An 18,260-nucleotide genomic window follows, 5' to 3' on the forward strand; every position below is an offset into this window, starting at 1 on the left:
CCTGGAGATCCCCTCACAGATCCCCTCCTAAACGCCTCGCGGGTCCCCCACTGATCTCCCCCCAAATACCTCACAGTTTCCCCCAACAGATCCCCTCCCAGATCCCCTCCTAACCCCCTCACGGGTCCCCCCCAGATCCCTTTACAGATCCCCCATGGTTTCCCCTCACAGACCTCCTCAGGTATCCCCCCCAGATCCCCTCACCCACGCTTCCCGGACCCCCTCACCCTCCCTCCCCCCATCCCGGGCCCGCCGGTCCGGTAACGTCCCCTGCCAACCCCCGCCCAACCCCCGGGCCCGCCCCGGAACCGGCTCCACCGCCCAATGCCGCTTCGGGCAGCACGGGGCGGGCTCTCCCCACCTCCTCCCTTCCCGCCCGCCCCTCTGCCGCTGCCGCCGCCGCCCGCGGCCGCCGCCGAGGGAAGCGCCATGGGACAAAAGGCGCCTTGAGGAGCGCGGCCCCAGCGCTCAGGCTGCGCCCGCCACTCTCTCTGCCCGCCGCGGCATGACGGCTCCGCTCCTTTAGGTCCAGTCCGGCTCGGCCCGGCCCGGCCCGGCTCGGCTCGGCTCGGCTCGGCCCGGCCCGGCCCGCAGCGCCTCCCCCGCCATGCCGAGCGGCAGCACCGCCGCGGCCTCCCCCGCCGCCGAGCCCGCCGAGCCGCCGCGCCTCCCCCTTCCCCACCCGCCGCCGCCGCCGCTGCTGCTGCTCCAGCGGCGCCTCGCCGGCCTCGGCCTCCGGGACCTGCCCGCCGGCAGCGGCGGAGGGGCTGCCCGGCGGAGGGCGGGTTTGGCGGCGCCGCCTGACCCCCCCGGGGAGCCGGGGCCTGGCGGGGCGGAGGAGGAGGAGGAGGAGGCAGCGGCGGGGGACGAGGGAGACCTGGAGCTGGAGGAGGAGGAGCTGCTGGTGGGGGAGGACGAGGAGGAAGAGGAGCCGGTCGCGCTGCTGCTGCTCTCCTCGTCCTCCTCGCCCTCCCAACCGCTGCCGCTGCTGCCGGCGTTGGGCTCCGTCCTGCTCTCCCCTGCCTTCGATGCTGAGGAGGCGGTGGCGGCGGCGGGGGGGGGAGCAGCGCTGTGCGGGGCGGAGGATCCTCAGGGCATGATGGCGGCGATGCTGTCCCACGCCTGCGGCGGGGGGGCGGCGGGGCTGAACGGCGAGCAAGCGGCCCTGCTCCGCAGGAAGAGTGTCAACACCACCGAGTGCGTCCCGGTGCCCAGCTCCGAGCATGTGGCGGAGATCGTGGGGCGACAGGGTGAGTGGGGGACACCCGGGGACATGGCGGGGGGGGGGGGGGGTTGTGGGCCCGGTGCTCATCCCCGGGGTTCCTGACCGGCAGCTCCCCGGGTTGGGCTCGGTTGGAGGAGCCCCTCGGTTGCCTTCGTGCTCCCCGGGGTTAATCCTGACCGGCAGCTCCCCGGGTTGGGCTGGGCTGGAGGAGCCCCTCGGCTGCTTTGGTGCTCCCCGGGGTTCCTGACCGGCAGCTTCCCCGGGATGGGCTCGGTTAGAGGAGCCCCTCGGCTGCCTCGGAGCTCCCCGGGGCTGCTTCTCCTCTCCCAAAGCCCATCCCGGCTTGGGAAGCCGAGAGCCAGCACTGGGTGACCTCAAATCTTGGGTTATTGTTCGTTTGAGCTGTAAAACGCCGCATGGAAGTGTAGATTTGATGTGGATGATTGGCTAGAGGTTTTTACCAGGTGCTGGCACAGGCTTTGGTCTTCAGTGACACTTGGGGTCTCCAGCAAGAAGCTGCTTTCCCCCCCCCCTAGGAACTTAGGATCCTATTTGCACCCACTTTTTATATTTTTGGGGTGAAGGGCTTTTAACTTGCTTGGCTTGCAGAGCAGGCTGTGAGCTGATGCTCTTCCTCCCACCCAGCACCCTGAGACAAAGTGGGGACATCAGGAGCCAGCAGGATGGAGAAAGGAGCCACGTTGCACAGCCCCTTTTTCTTCTCTTTTTGCTGGGTTTGTGGCTTCCTGTTGATGGTTCTTGCTCCACTCCGTGGGGCTCTCAAAAGATAAGGTCATATCAGTGATGTCAGGTTCCTTGTCAGCCTTTCCTGCAGTCTCATGGGAGCCCTGCTTGGAGGAGTCAGAAAGATGCCATCTCGCCCCAGCTTTCTGGTGCTGAACCTTACTTGAAAAGCACTTTTTTTGGGTTTTTTTTTATTTATTTAATCCGTAGCACGAGGTGAAGTGGAGGTGTGGAAATGTAGACAATGGAACTGCTGGTCTCTTCCCTTTCTTCCTTTTTCCCTTTCTTCATGAGTTTTGGGGGTGTTGTGTCTCGTTTGCTGATCAGTTCAGATAACGAGTGGTTCTGCTGTCTGGTCTCAATCAATGTGGCTTTTGTTTCCTTTTTTTTTTTTTTCTTTGAGTATGGAAGAAATAGTGGAAAAAAAACCCCTTTCTCAACCAACGTGATACTAAAGAAGTGCCTGCTGAGCACTGATGTTGAGGCTTTTGTTTCCAGTTCCTACATTTATTTTAGGCTTGTAGCAGTTTGGGTCAGGGATGTGTTGTTTTTTGGTTTGGCTTTTTTTGGGTTTTTTTGCTGGGTGTGTCAGAAGGAGAACCGAAGGCCCTGCTTTAAAAATTGGCAGGTACCTTCCTCTGATGCAGACGAGGCCGTTCTGTTCAAGCAGAAAATATATTTTTTTCCAAGAAATGGCATTTGAGTATCTTTAGACTTTGTGTGTCATTGGAGAGGATGGGTGGGAGGGAGGGAGGGGAGGGTGAAGTGGAAAACAGAACTGAAAACCTTTATTGCTCCAGTCCTCTAAGAGAGAAACAGAAACTGCTGGGCTTTGAGGAGCAATTAGGCTGCTGTGTTTATTCTCCACCAGCTCAGGACTGTTCTCTGAAGTCTGTCTTCCAGTACTTTCAGTCACTTAAAAAACAAAGATAATGGAGTTTGCATAAAAATGGCATCATTGTTCCTGCAGGGCCTGTTTGCTGCTTTTGCTTGTATTTCTTATCCAGTGTCACACTTGTGATAAAATATTTCGCCTTGGTGGGGAGGAATTGTTTGAGAAAAAGAAATTAGGGCTACAGAAGAAAGAGGAGGAGTGGAGAGCTAAAAGATAATTGTTACCAAATATATTGGCACAAAAGCTTTGCATGAGGAGGTCCTTCTCAAAGCTCATCCCAGGGAGCCTGATGCTTGCAGACCCACTCCCCTCAGTTGTCAGTTCCACTGAATATTTGTCAGATTTCTCAGGAATAGTAGTCCTTGCCTCTCCTTTCGTGGCCCAGAGCTCTTGTTGGTGTCTGATCCACCTGCTTTGCATGTGTCTGTGCTCCATCCTCAGCTGCTGAGCAGCTTGGAGTGCCTGGAGCAAGGCTGGATGGAGCTCCATCCTTCACCCATCCTCCTCTCTCTCTCTCTCTTTCTCTCTCAAAATGAAGATGCTGCACATTCTTTTTCCAGCACACATCATAACCAGCTGCTTGGGCATTAGCTTGCCCAAGTTCAGCTGAAGTTTTATGGCCAGATTTCTGTGTGCTCTTTATACTTTAAGATCTAATTACTGAAGGGTGATGCAGTTGGAATGTTACTTCGGATGGGTTTTCAGGAAGATTAAGTTGATATCTTGTTGCTGCTGTCTTCCTGAAGGTACAAAAAGAACTTGAAATGGATGCATTTCTGTAAAAAGGCAGCTCTGGAATACCAGGAATGCTGAGTTTTGAGGGAGGCTTTGCTGGAGGCCTCACTGCTGTGGCTGAAAGTGTGTTTATTGTAAGTCCTGACCCCCTGGCTGACAGAGCCGTGATCATCAACTGGAATTCCACCGTGTTCTTTATCCAAATTTAATTTAATTTTGCACAGAGGAAGAGCATTTCCAGGCACTGCTGATCAGACTGAAGGAGCCCCCAATTCCTCAGAGAGCTGTAAACAAGGAAAAAAAAAAAAACCTTACAGTGCTTGCACTTAATGTTTTGGGTTTTTTTTCCTCCACTTCTGTCCAAGTTTCCAAATGAAACGGAGGTGGTGATCCCACAGCCCTGCTCCTGGGTGGCTGCACTGCAGGTTCCCCCATGGATATCTTGAATCCCTGCTGGTGGCTGGGCACAGATGTGGGATGTCACAGCTGCAGAAAGTTGGGAGTGCCTTGAAAATGCACCCTGTGGTTGGTGGTTTTCTTGTGGAGCTGCAGAGGAGGCTGCTGGGTTCCTGTGACAGTGTTTGAACATGTTGCTACTGGAAGCATTTACATCACTGGAAAAAGCACTGGAAAAAGGCTTAATAAGATTTTCCTTTAATGAATAGTAGGTGTTCCTTTTTTTTTTCTGTGAAGTAGTGTGTCTGAATCTTGGGAGGGGTTTTGTGCTTTTTTTATTATTTGTTTTTCATCTCAAACTTTTTCTGATTCCCCTTACCCCCCTCTCAGAAATCAAGCTGACAACTGGAGTAGTGTAACACAAATTCTTTGAAGTGGAAGAATCTCAAAGGTGAACAACAAAGGAAAAAGATATTTGTAGCCTTTTTATTCTTGTTAAGGCATGTGACTGGGAGCCAGGAAAACCAGATTCCATTCATGGCATTGTAGAGGCTTCCTGGATGAATGTGAACAAGCTGTTGAATCCAACCTTCACACTGGTCAGAAAAGTGACTTTTTGCTGTCAGCAGCTACAAGCTCAAAAATAAAAATATATATAAAATTAAGCTGGAGAAAGTGCTGTTGAAATGGTAGGAAGAAAGCTGCATTGCTGAGGAGGTGACCTTGTTTGCCTGAGAAAAGCTGCCATAGGGTGTATACCCAAAATTGCATAAGTGTGTAGCCAGACTTAGATCTCCAGAAGTTTGTGGTTTGTTGTTTTTTTTTTTTTTTAACTCAGGATCGTGTTTTAATCTCCAAATCATGTGAAGGACTTGGAAAAGTCTGCTGCCCATCACCTGGAAACTGGTTCCCTGAGGTGGTGGTGACTTTGTGGTGATTCTGGTGGATCTTGAAGGATCTGACAGAGTTCACTGGAGGCTTCAGTGCCCCCTTCCTGCTTTCTTGACCCAAAAAAAAGATGTGCTTAGACACTGAAAGCTGTTTTGAATAGTGCAAAAAAGAGGGGTGGTGCCTGAAAGACAAGAAAGAGAAAACCTGAAGGATGCAGGAAAGGACAAAACCTGGAGAGATGCTTCATCCCTGAGTGTATTAACTCTTCAGATAAGGATTGTTGGGATATATTTGCTAATGCATTCCAGCATTGTCACCCTATCGAAGCCATGTGGTTTTTCCCAAGTGGTTGTAGCCTTGATAAAGCTGACAAGAGTGGGGTTTCTCCCAGGTTGGGAGCTCCTGAAGCCTGGTGCTTCTCTTCCTTGAGGAAGAAGCACTGGGATGATGGCTGCAGAAGGGGCAGGGCAGTCCCTCAACCCCAGCTGAGTAAGAGGATGAGGAATGATATCATCCCATCTCCCTGATGCAATCAATAATGACAAATCAGCTTTGCATGAGACAGCCTCCTTGCCACTAAAATCAGTTGTGATGCATATTTAATAATCCTGGCTTTGCTTTCTAATATGGGATCTTCGGTGAAAAAAAAAAAAAAAAAAAGAAATGACCACTTGGCTTAAAAATAGTCCTGGAATTTAAAACAAACCAAAAAAAGAGAATTCTGCTAAGTTGGTAGCTGATAATTCTGAAGGATGTAGTTGAAGAGCCAAATCAAAACAACAGCTGTCACTCTTGGGGAGTGCTAAAACAATCCTGGAGCAAATCCTGAGTACAGTATGAAGATGTCCTCTGGGAGGATAAATCCTGTCCCTTCAAAAAGAACTATTTGTCTGCTTTTCTGTCTTCTTGTTACCAAATTTCTGCCAATGCTTACAAAGCCTTGACTGGTTATTAGCTGCTGAGCAGTGTGAGCAGAGCTGAATTGGTTTGGTGGTTTGTTTTTTGTTTTTTTAAACTGGATGCTTCAGATTTCCACTCCTGAAATCTGAATAAGCTGAATTTGCATGACTGAAGTCATCACACAACTCTGGGGCAGTTGATTGCCCCAGACAACAAAGACCACAGATTCAGCTAACTTATTTTAAAGCTAAAAAGGCAGTTACACCCTAGTTTTATTTATTTGTTACATCTTCTCTAACAAGCAGCCTAATAGATGACCTTTGGAGGTCCCTTCCAACCCAAATTATTCTACGATTAAATGGCTTGCTCCAAAGACTGGAAAAAAAGTGAGCTATTTATCCAATAGAAAAGCTGTTTGTTAAAATCCAATAAAAAAGCTATTAGTTAAAATCCAATATAACAACTATTTTTTGGAGTAGCTGTAGTCTTACCTTGCACAGCCTGAAATCTCTGACCAAGTTTCAGTGGCTTCTTGCTCTGGGGTTGTGTTAAAACATCATTTCAGCTCTGCTGGGTCTCATTCATGCTGTGGGAGGATCCAAATCAAGTTGCAAAAGTCTTTGAAGTCTCTGGATAAAGAAGGGTGCAGGTTTCCAGCTGGGATCTGAAATCCTCAGTCAGAAATCCTGCTCTCTTGTTGGGTGGGGAGCACACTGAGTCTGCTGCAAACTCAAGAGGTTTTTTTTCTTTGTGTAGTCTGCTGGAAATCCTGTAGATTTTAATATATGAATACCTGCAAAAGTAAGATTTTTTTTTTTATGAAGCTGCAATTAAAAATAATACAAATCTTGCAACATAAAATGTTAGTTTCCAATCCTCTGGGCCGCCTGTTTTTCCCAAAAAAAAAAAGCTGTGTTCTAAATTGTTTTTTTTAAAGTTTAATATACACAAGGAGTCCTGATTAATGTGCTTCTGAACTCCTCTGGGTTGATTGTCTCTTGAGGTCCCTTCCAACCCTGAGCATTCTGTGATTAACCTGTCTCTGGCATGAGAAAACAGGGAATTTTTTCTGTGCTGTTTGTGAAGTCAGCAGATGATGTGTATTTCCCTCTCTTCTCCACCATACTCTGAATTTCTGGAAGAGAAACTTTGTTTAGAACAAAGTGTTGGCTATCTCAAAGATCTCAAATTTGGGTTTCATGCAATATCTGTACCCTCCAGGGCCAATTCTTTAAGAACATCTTCCATTTCACTCTCTTTCAGGTATTCCTTTAAGTTCTTGCTCTTGCCAGCATCCAAGATCTCAGTTTCCATCCCTGGTGTAAGTCAGGAATTCTGCAGACTGCATCAAGCTCTCTGCTGCTCCTTTGAACAAGGATCTCTCCCTTTTTAACCTTCTTGATCATTTCATGATACAGTGTGGAACTGGAGGTGAAGATTTGGGGATTGTGTTGTGGGTTTTTTTGTTTTTTTTTGCAGCCTTCCTGTTCTTGGCCACCATGGCTGCTGAATTGTGGTCCCTTTCCCAACACTCCTCATATGTTTCATTCCCTACATCAATGTTAATGAAAAATAATTTTTTTTTTACCTGTAGCTACTTGACTAGTTGGACATATTCTCTTCTTACTAGTGCTTTTCTCCCACTCTTATCTTTCTAATTTTTCTCAGGAGTTGCTGTCTTAGTCCTGGTGCTGCAGTAGTGCAAGAAATTAATCATAGAAGTTGCTGCCCTCTGGCTCTTGGGCTGTGTGTAACTTGTTTACTGAGTTGCCCTCTGCACTGGGAATTGGAGTATTCCTCTGCTTCTGAAATTCCTGCTTTGAGAGCTCATCCCAGCCTGACATGTAGAAGGAAGCAGTGTGCAGGCTGACTACTTGAGATTTAAATCACTTGGTACATTGATGCATAGCTGAGAAATCTTAAAGAAAGGGTTGGTCTATGGTTCTTGAACCAAAGGGTTTGTTTTCCAGAGGGGAAAATGTCTCCAAGTGCTTAGGAGCAGCCTCCTCTTGGGAAATGTGCTTCTCAGCATCATTAAAGATTCTTCATCAAGTCAAAAGAATCAGATGATCTTATGGGTTGGAAAGGACCTTAAAAATCATCTCGTTCCAACTTTTATCCATGGGCAGGGACACCTCCCACCAGCCCAGGTTGCTCCAAGCCCCATCCAACCTGACCTGAGACACTGCCAGGGATGGGGCAGCCACAGCTTCTCTGGGAAACCTGGCACAGGGGCTCAGCACCCTCAAATTCAACAATTTCTTCTGAATTTCTCATCAAAATCTCCCCTCTTTTCAATTTGGGCATCATCCCCTCTTTCTCCCTTTTTTCCTTATCCATTAATTTGGCTCCCTCTGCCACAGCCAAATGGTTGCCCACAGTTCCTTGGCCCTTGTTTGTAAAGCTCTGGAGATCTCCAGCTTGCCTTGGGCAAGCACCAGGCCATTCCAGCAGCTGTTGGGAGTATTTGTCTGGAGAGTGTCTTGTGTAAAAGCCCTTCCTGCAGTTCCAGCTGGATGCTGCCAAGAGGGAAAGTCCTGCATCATCTCCAGAGTCATCCGTGTGAAAAATCCAAAGTGAAGTCAGCAGTCAGCAGTGGGTGAGGATGATGGAATCAGGATGGGAGCAGCCTGGGTGCTATATAAATATATATATAGAGAGAGAGTGATGGAAACATTCCATGGGCAGGCACCAGGACTTGCAGCCACAGCCTAACTCAAAGCCTTTGATTGCAGTGGGGAGTTAATGAGGGGGTCAGGAGGCAGGGAAAAACGACTTTGGGATTAAATGCTTTCATCTTTATTTTTCTTCCAAGTCCTGTGTGTCATCTTCCCTTGGAATAACTGGATCAGTGGGGCTCTCAGTGGAGGTTTTGTTTCTTCTCTGTGCTCCTCACTGTTGTAACCTACTTGTAGTGTTGCTTGGTGTAGTGGGAAGGAAAAGGTGGTTCTTTCTTACCCACCTGCAGCACTTGAATTTGAGAAGCTGCTCTGCTTGGTGGGTTCTCAGGAAGCATCCATACTGTGAGAAACAAAGAATTTCGTGGAAAAAACACAACCTGGTCAGGGGCAGGAGCACATTCTGGTAGTAGCCTGGGCATCAATCTCACAACTCCAAGGAATTACAGCTTCAGGACCATCAGGGGAGAAGATTCCCTGTTTTTTTTAGGTGAGCTGTTGCTTAAAGTCTGTGTTACACCCCTGTCCCTACTCAAGCAGTTAACCTCCTCCCTTCCTCTTTGGGGACTGTCACCTTCCAAACCTCCCAGGAGCCTGAGCAAATCCCAGCTGGAAGTATTCCTAGTTGTTAGCTCTCCAGCATCTTCTGTCTCCTTGTCACATGGGAGCCCTAATCTTACCAGCTAATTAACCCAGCTAATGAGTTCTGTACTACCTGTAGTACAGAACACCAGTGGGGAAGTGTCAGAGCTCCTGGTGGTCAGTCTCATCCTGGTTCCAGGTGAAGAAATCACTTTCTTCATCTTCCTTGACTCAGCTAACTCATAATCAACAGCCAGTGTGAAAAAAAAACAAATTAAAAATCGAATTTTTCCAGTCCATGAATAAGTGTGAGAGAAATTAATTGATCTTGGGTGGAAGGTGAGAGTAACCAGAGTCACTCTGACTCTGTGGGCAGCCCCCAGGTGCTATTTCATGGCTTTAATAACCCAGTCAAGTGCCAAAAATATTCTGGGCTTCATTTTCTGGTGTAGCCAGCCTGCCTGAGGAGATTTAACCCTTAAGCAGAGTAAGATTGAATTTTCTGTCCCAATTAATAAATGAGGGCACTTACCAATTTTCTACCATACAGCCACAAACTGGATAGGTATTTTTAGCCAGGTGCAAAGCAAGAGGAAGCCCTTTATGTGCTTAAAAAAAATTGCAGCTTGTACCACAGGTGGGAATTAACAAGTCCTTGGAAAAAAACCCTCAGCTGGGTACCCATCAGGAGCAGGGCAGGAGAACAAAGTGCTCTTGGCAGCTGCTTGTGGGTCACAGGGGCTGCTCACTGGATTTTCACAGGGCTTCCAGGCTTCTCTTTAGATGGACTATGGCAGTTTTCCAGTGTTTTCTTTTTCCAAAGCCCCAAGTAATCAGGGATTCAAGCTGAAATAGACCTGATGGGGTGTACCTGAACCTCAGTTGGGGTTGGAAAGGACCTCTAAGATCACCATCACAGGGCTTGGCAAGAAGAAAGTGGCTTTGAGGTGTGTGTCCCTGCTTTGCCAGGCTACTTTTTGCATGGAAATCTCCCTTCCCAGGGTGTAGCTGTTCAGAAGAGACCCTTCAGCAAAAGCTTCCTCACCTGGAAACCAACCCTTGTCCCACTCCCACTGTGCAGCATTGAGGTCGAATCCATCAGGAAGAAGAAAATCAGGGGAAGATTTCATTTCTCCTGGGCTATAGCTGTGCAGAGGAGGAATCTGTGGGATGCTTGATTTCTATTTAATATTTTAGGGGTGGTTCTCAGCTGCTGGCAGCAGGTTGGGGTGAGGCAGGCGTGCACGGGCTGGGGTCACTTGGCTCCGTGGGGGAGTTTCCTTGTGGATGAAATGGCCTGGGACTGGGATTTGATGGAGCTCCTCCTGTTAGTGATGATGGAAGGTGAGAGGCTGAGCTGGGTGAGGACTGTGGGTGCTGTGGCTTAACTCAAACTTTAAGGGGAAAGAAAATCATCTGTCTTCCTATTGCTTTTTTTATTTTTTTTTTTAATAGGGTATTATTTGATCACTTAAAATTGGTAGCATGTGAGGTAAAAATTCCTCCAGAGCTCCCCTGAAGTTTCTTGGGGAGTATCATGTTCATTGTGTGTTTAAAATGTTCAGTCAAATAATCCTCTGAAGAGACAAACTGGGAGGAGGCTGGAGATGGATGATGCAAATCATCCGGCGCACGCTGCCTGCAGGGCTGGGTCCAGGTCAAGGACTAAATCTTTACCTAAAATTACCTATTTAAAAAAAAAAACACAACAACTTTCCTTTTGCTTTATCTCTGTCAGTTGGTACTTAAGGCTGAGGGTGCTGAGGAATGGTGGCACTGCTGAACCAAAGGTGGTAACTTGTGTTGAGCAGCTGTGTTATCACAGGGCAATGGGGTTGGGGTCAGTGATCTCTTGAGGCCCCTTCCAACCCCTGACATTCTGTGTCTGTAGCAAAACTGAAATTCCTTGGAAAGTTGTTATTTAAATTGAATCCCCACTCTAAAAGTCCCCTCTTCAGGCGTTTTTATCTCTTGCCTTTCAAACTCTTGGATAAAATGATTTCTTGCAAAAAGCGTGGGGCGGTGCATTTGGGTTTTTTTTTTTTTTTTTCTTAATTTCCTTTGTCTCCCAGTGGCTAAGGTCAGGAGATTGGGCAACTTCTTGATTCATCCCATGGCTCCATGACTTCATAGCTGGCTGACCTCATGTCATCGTGGCCACAGAGCCTCTGGACTTGTGGGAGAGGGGATGGGATCAGCTGTGCTTGGTCTCCTCAGCCGGGCAGTGAGTAATGGAGGAGGGTGGGAAAGCAGAGCAGCTGAGGACAAATAGAAAGCAAACAGAAACCTCATCCTGCTGGAGCCATCTGATGAGGTGCTGACCTTGTGTTTTGGTGTCACTCTCAGTGCTGGGGTTTTCCAGCACAATCCTTGCAAACAAAATCCACCCAGGGGGGTTGACTCAGTCAGAAACGTTGACTCCTTGTCTGTGGAGCCTTCCTTTGGTTCCTGCTGACTTGATAAATGAAGTTTGGGTGGTGATCCAGGGGGTTGGGGGTGTCAACTTGAAGCCACCATTCCTAGGGTTAAAAGTCAGGTTCCATTGCTGCAGGAAATGTTCAGCCTCTGCTTTCTAAGTATGCAAAAAGAAAAAAAAAGCTCTGCCCATCTTGGTCCGTGACATTCTGCAGCCTGGGGAAGAAAGGAAAAGGCTTTCCCACTGGGAATGGGGCTGTGGCAAAGCAATCTCTGGGAGTTTGTAGCCTAAAATAGGGAAGGAAGCTGAAGCCACAGACTTCCAACACCATTTGAGACACCAGGGAAATCTTATCTAAAATATGAATGCTAAGCATTGGGAGGGCACTTTGGAAAGTAGAATTAAGTAGGCTCTGAATTGTGGTTTATAAAAATGAGTCATATATTTAGATGTGTATATATATATATATGTATAAACCTTATGCTAGATGCTCCTAGCATTATCTTTTCAAATGCCTCTTATTTCAAGGAAATTATTGGGTGGAATGGAGTAAATGAAAGTCATTTGTGTAAATTGAAGAATAATTGCTATGTGTCAGGAGGCTGACTTTCATTTTAGGTGCTCCTAAAGGGCTTGGTTGGTGTGTGGCCCCATTTTTTTGGGGGGGGGGGGAACCCTTGTGGGTTTAAGTGAGAGCTGTCAGGAGCAGGGAGTCCCCTTTTTGGTTGGAGGCTGGAGGTTTGTTCTTGCCTTGCTCAGGTCTGCCTGTTCCTCACTCCTTCCCTGGCCAGAGCCCTCCTGGGCTCCTCTCTGCCTGTTCTGGTGGAGGTTGGGCCTCCCAGAGCCCTCCCCAGGAGCTGCTGCAGATAATGAACTTCCTCTCCAGCTGTGGCCTGGAAACAAAGGGCTGTTGTGTTCACCCTCCATCCTTCCAGGGGCCCTGCAAGAAGAAAAAAAGCTCTTCCTTCTCTCTAGTCCAACCAGCATCTATATATTTACAGGGACAAGTTTGTCTCTGCAAGTAAAAAAAAAAAACAACAAAAAAAAATTAAGATGCTTCACACAGTTGCTCTGCAAATTGTTTATAGTTCTTTCAAGATTAACTCCCTATAAAACAAAATTTTGGGGCAGAAGGTTGGAATTAGTTTCAGTATGAACTGACTTCAGGTCAGACCTGAATCCACTCAACTGTCTCTTGTGTCACAGGACCTGCTTGTCCCTCCCAATTTAATTTTTTTGCACCCTGCCAAAACACCCTGAGCATCTTAGCAAAGCAAACTTCATCCTTCAGTCCCCCCAAAATAAAATCCAAGGGGTTTTGTTGATATTTTCCTTTCTTTTCAGGCTGTGTTTCCCCCAGTTCAAGAGAGCAGTTCCTCATCTGCAAACTGCTTGAGCTCCTTGACAGTTCAAGGAGTGGTTCCTTCATCCCAGAGTGAGGTTTAAGTAACTCAGTGATAACAGGGAGAGTTCTCAGCAAATCAATAACTTTATCTACAACCTCCCCAGGTTGTGCTGCAGACCCTTCTGCTCTTTGTCAATGTTTAATTTGCTTTTCAGGTCACGCTTGGCAGCTAAAGGCATCAGCAAACACAGACATGGGAGCAGATCCCTGAAATAACTGAAGGACACCCAATCAATGGGGAAAAAATCCCAACCCAGCAGCATTTATGGGACAGTCCTGGAGAAAAAAACCATTCCTGTTTATTCACTGTCCTAACAGCAGTTGAGGAGATAAGGAGCTAAACCAGCCCAGTGCTGAAATAGTTTGTGGTTGGAAGTGTCAGAGAGGTCTGTTGGGAAATAATAGAAGCTGTAGAGCTTTCTCTGGTGTGGCTGAGAGATAAAAGCAGCTGCTTCTGGTTTCACCCTGGGGCGTCTTCAAACTCTCCACCAGCCTCAGCTTTCTTGTGGCTTTTTCAGCCCCGTTGTCCCCCTAACCCAGCTCTGTGGTTTCTTTCCAACAGGTTGCAAAATCAAAGCACTAAGGGCCAAGACAAATACTTACATCAAGACCCCCGTTCGTGGAGAAGAACCCATTTTTGTCGTCACTGGCAGAAAAGAGGACGTAGCCATGGCCAAAAGGGAAATCCTTTCAGCTGCTGAACACTTCTCCATGATCAGAGCCTCCCGCAACAAGAACGCTCCCAGCCTGGGGGGTTTGCCGTGTACCCCCAACCTCCCGGGGCAGACCACAGTCCAGGTCAGGGTGCCTTACCGGGTCGTTGGCTTGGTGGTGGGACCTAAAGGAGCTACAATCAAAAGGATTCAACAGCAGACCCACACCTACATCGTCACTCCCAGCAGGGACAAGGAACCCGTTTTTGAAGTCACCGGGATGCCGGAAAACGTCGACCGGGCGCGGGAGGAGATCGAGATGCACATCGCCATGAGGACCGGCAACTACATCGAGCTCAACGAGGAGAACGATTTCCACTACAACGGGACAGATGTCAGCTTTGAAGGAGGCCCTGTGGGATCTACCTGGCTGGCTTCTAACCCCGTCCCTCCCAGCCGTACCAGGCTGATCTCCAATTACAGGAACGACAGCTCCAGCTCCTTGGGAAGCGGCTCCACGGATTCCTATTTCGGAAGCAATAGATTGGCCGATTTCAGCCCGACGAGTCCCTTCGGCACAGGGAATTTTTGGTTTGGAGAAACCTTGCCTCCCGTGGGCACGGAAGACCTCGGGCTCGACTCTCCCGTGTACGACTCCTTCCCGGCTCCTTCCCAAACCATTTGGACCCCTTTTGAACCCGTCACCCCCCTCTCCAGCTTCGGGAGCGACCCCCTTAACAACTCCAAGCCTCACCGCCGAGAGAGCCAACCCTCTACGCCTCGCCTCTCCCCCACCTTCCCCGAAAACTTGGATCACCCTCTGGCAAGGAGAGTGAGGAGCGACCTGCCCGGAGCCGCCCACCAAGCCGGGCTTCCCATCTACATCCCAGCTTTTTCCAACGGTACCAACAGTTATTCCTCTTCCAACGGGGGCTCCACTTCCAGCTCCCCCCCGGAGTCGAGGAGGAAGCACGACTGCGTCATCTGCTTCGAGAGCGAAGTCATTGCGGCCCTGGTCCCCTGTGGCCACAATCTCTTCTGCATGGAGTGTGCCAATAAAATCTGTGAGAAGGAGACACCCTCCTGCCCCGTTTGCCAGACCCCTGTTACTCAGGCAATCCAAATCCACTCTTAAAAAACAAACAAAAAAATCAATAGATAGATATTATTATTATATGCGGACTTTTTAAAAACCAAACTCTTTAAAAAAAAAAGGCATGGGTGGAATGGTTACCCTCTTAGTAAAACTTCCTGATGAATTTTTTTTTTTTTTTTTTTTTCTGACTCTTGGGCTTTCTTGGGATTAGGCTGAAGTTGTTCCTCAGATTTCCACTCTCTGGAAAGGCTGCTACGGTAACACTAAACCTCGGTGGTCTCAGTGTAAGCAGATGGCGTGGGGAGCAGAGATCCAGCTGGTGGTGGTGGGTGCTGGCAAGCTGGCATCAAGGAGACAACAAAGAAGGAAAAGAAAAACCCACAAAAAACCCAACCAACCCCAAATTTTACAGGTTTTTTTTCCAAAGGATCTCTGGGAAGCGTTTGGACTTCTGCGCGCCAGCAGCACCCGACCTCGTTGCCTGACTGCAGGAGTCCTTCCTCTGCCACGGAGGGGTTGTGGTATTATCCACAATATCAAACCAACACTTCCAATGCTGCCTTCTTTACACTGCCAGTTTAAAAAAAAACAAAAAAAACAAAAAAACCAAAAAAAAAAACCCAAAAAAAAACCAAAAAAAAAGGAAAAAAAAAACAAAAAACAAACCAAGAAAACCAAGAACAGGTTTGGGGAAATTGATTTTTCGCATTGTCTGACAACTTTATGCCTAATTCTTCAGCATTGCAAATACCTTTTTTTGTTTTGTGTGTTTTTGTTTTTGTTTTTTTTTTTTTTTTTTTTTACTCATAAAGCGTAGTTTGATTTCTTGGCAGGTTCAGGTAATAAATTCCAGGGAGGGAAGAGAAAAGCTGCCCACCACCACCTCCATGTCACCCCAAGGTGTTCCAGGGCAGGATGTTCAGAGGATCAGGAACGTCGTCTCCGTTTGTAAATTCCTTAATTTCTTTTCTTTAATGTGATGTGGGGAAAAAAAAAAAAAGTCTTGGCTGGCTTCATCCTGTTTCAGTGAGGGCTCTGGGCTGCACATATTTTGACTTAAAATTTGAGTGAGGATGCTGACATTCCGATCAAGCTGTTCTTAATTTTTACTGAGTCTCCAGTTGCAAATGTGAAGCATTTTTACGTTCAGTCCATCTTTTGTCTTGCACATAGAGAGTTTATTTTTAGTAAGGAAAAGGAAAAAAAAAAAAGCTGGGGGAAGATGAGGGGGAGGGAGAAGGTGTGTGTCTGTGTGCCCTTGGATTGTTCCTGACAGCAGCTGTGGCCCTGCAAGCAGTTTACTTCATTTCAAAAGTGTCTTTCTAGGCAGAAGGAAAAAAAATAATAAGAATTTTTGAATGTTCTTCTTACATTTCAACCTGTGGATGTTTCAAGCTCTTGGGGAATTTTTTTCTGCCATCTTCAGTTCCCAAATCTGCTGGTATATATAGAAGACACAAACAAAAGTGGAGTTCTGGTGGATTTTTGTTTTCTATCATTTTTTTTTTCTTTGAAGCATTTTTTTTCCCCAAGAGGAAGCTTTTTTTTTTTTTTTTTTTTCCTCAGTCTAACAAAAAAATGTAAAAAGTGTACGGAACTGCTAAATAGAAAAAAACTTTATTTTTTACTTCCACTTGGGGAGAAAAAAAAAAACAAAAAACAACCAAACAAAAAAGTTACATTTCCTCTCAAAGTTTACAAACAACGGTTTTTATTTTCTGCTCTCAGAGTTGCCTTGAGGGCACCTGAGGTACTGCTGGGCTTTCAGGCGAGGTTTTGCTTGTAGAATTAGTTCCATGTCAGTATTTGAAAAAAAAAAACCCTTCACCTCTGGCTGCAGCCCTGCAGGGAAGGAACAAAACCAACCCCAGGCTCCCCCACGCATGTTTTTTTTCTATTTTCTTGCCTCCTACAACTCCAAAGCCAAGGAAACTCTCTGCAGCCGGGGGGTGTCTGTACCCTTTCTAGCAACCACCAACTAAAGGAGGAAACTCTCCAGCTAGTTTAGTATTTGCTAATTTTACTACACTTTTTTTTTTTTTTTTTTTTTTTTTTTTTTGTTATGTATATGTAGGGAGGTCGTAGGGATTATAAATTTGAGTAAAGTTTAAAGAAAAAAAACAAAAAAAAAAAAAAAAAAAAAAAAAAACCAAACAAACCATATATTTTATGATAAAAGGGCCTTTAACTTATGATGGCCAAAGCACTGATATTATATATTTGCTGTAAAGAGAATTATAAGAGTTTTATTTTTCTGATATTAAAAGTTACTTAATAAAGACTTGTTTCCATTAACTTGAACGTTTTGCTCTCTTCCTGCTTGGAGCTGGGGGGGCTCCTCCCACCCCCCAGGGGCTTTCCCAGTGCTCACTCACCACACCAGGAGGATTTCTCAGGGGAAGAATCTTGGGTTGTGTTCACTGCTGGCTTCAAAAACCAACTTGTGCCCCTAACTCTGCTCTTCAGGGCCTCCTCTGGGCCTCTTGCATGGGAGGCTTGCCAGGACCTCCTCTTCCTTTTTCATTTTCATTTTCTCCTCTCCTTTTCCATTTTCTCTCAGGTTTGCAGCCTGTCCTTTAGTGTCACCTCTTTGCCACCTTCTTGTCCCTCTTTAGACTTTTTGCCACTGAGAGGAGCCCTCCTGTCCTCTCCTTTGCTACTTGGTGGTGTCCCTATTTATTCTTGCTCCCTGATGACTTCCTTCCCCAGCTGGGAGGAATAACCTCACCCTGGCTCCTCAGATCAACAAACCCACCTCAAATTCCCAGGCACTGCCCTGCTAACACCCTGCAGACAAAGAGAACTTCACCCAAACTTCTTGGTTGCTTCCCAAAACCAGCAGAGATCCAAAGCTCTGATATCAAGGTCCTGGAGCAGGTCCAAAGGAGGCAACTGGGCTGGTGAAAGGATCCAGCAGAATTCCTGTGAGGAAGGGCTGAGGGAGCTGGGGGTGTTGAGGCTGGAGAAGAGGAGGCTCAGGGGAGACCTCATCACTCTCTCCAACTCCCTGAAAGGAGGTTGGAGCCAGGGGGGAGTTGGGCTCTTTTCCCAGGCAACTCTCAGCAAGACAAGAGGGCACAAGAGGTCTCAAGTTGTGCCAGGGGAGGTTTAGGTTGGCCATGAGAAAGAATTTCTTTCCCCAGAGGGTGCTCAGACCTTGGAATGGGCTGCCCAGGGAAGGGGTGGATTCTCCAGCCCTGGAGATATTTCCAAAGAGCCTGGATGTGGCACTCAGTGCCATGGGCTGGGAACCACGGGGGGAGTGGAGCAAGGCTTGGACTTGAGGAGCTCTGAGGTCCCTTCCAACCCAGCCCATTCTGGGATTCTAGGATTAAATGCATTTCTTGTCTCCATGGAATTCCTCAGCTCCATGACTGGGGTGGTTGGTGGTTTATCTGGCTCTTGGGAGGACTTTCCTTGCACAGAGCTTGGCTTGGTGGCTTTTTTAGACCTATATTTGCACTCATTTGAGCACTCATAAAACCATTCTGAAGACAGAGCATCCCTGTAGAGCATCAACCAAGCTGGACACTCCACTTGGGTTTGGGTTCAGTGCTGGTGGCACCAAAATGTCAGGCACAGGGGACTCCAAAATCACCATCCTGACCCTCAGAGCTCTTCTGACCACGACAAAAGTGAAGATT

The 18,260-nt window shown here is 47.5% G+C and overlaps 1 protein-coding gene across 1 annotated transcript; it reads left to right on the forward strand.

Annotated features, from left to right (window-relative positions):
• Positions 1 to 289: 289 nt before the first annotated feature.
• On the forward strand, positions 290 to 16,911 carry LOC139790233 (RNA-binding E3 ubiquitin-protein ligase MEX3C-like). The gene is made up of 2 exons (XM_071731780.1): positions 290 to 1,250; positions 13,430 to 16,911. Exons 1-2 carry the CDS (start codon positions 608 to 610, stop codon positions 14,653 to 14,655), a joined length of 1,869 nt encoding a protein of 622 aa, XP_071587881.1. The 5' UTR covers positions 290 to 607; the 3' UTR covers positions 14,656 to 16,911.
• The last annotated feature ends 1,349 nt before the right edge of the window (positions 16,912 to 18,260 follow it).

Source organism: Heliangelus exortis, chromosome Z, assembly GCF_036169615.1.
Source record: "Heliangelus exortis chromosome Z, bHelExo1.hap1, whole genome shotgun sequence".
Taxonomy (NCBI): domain Eukaryota; kingdom Metazoa; phylum Chordata; class Aves; order Apodiformes; family Trochilidae; genus Heliangelus; species Heliangelus exortis.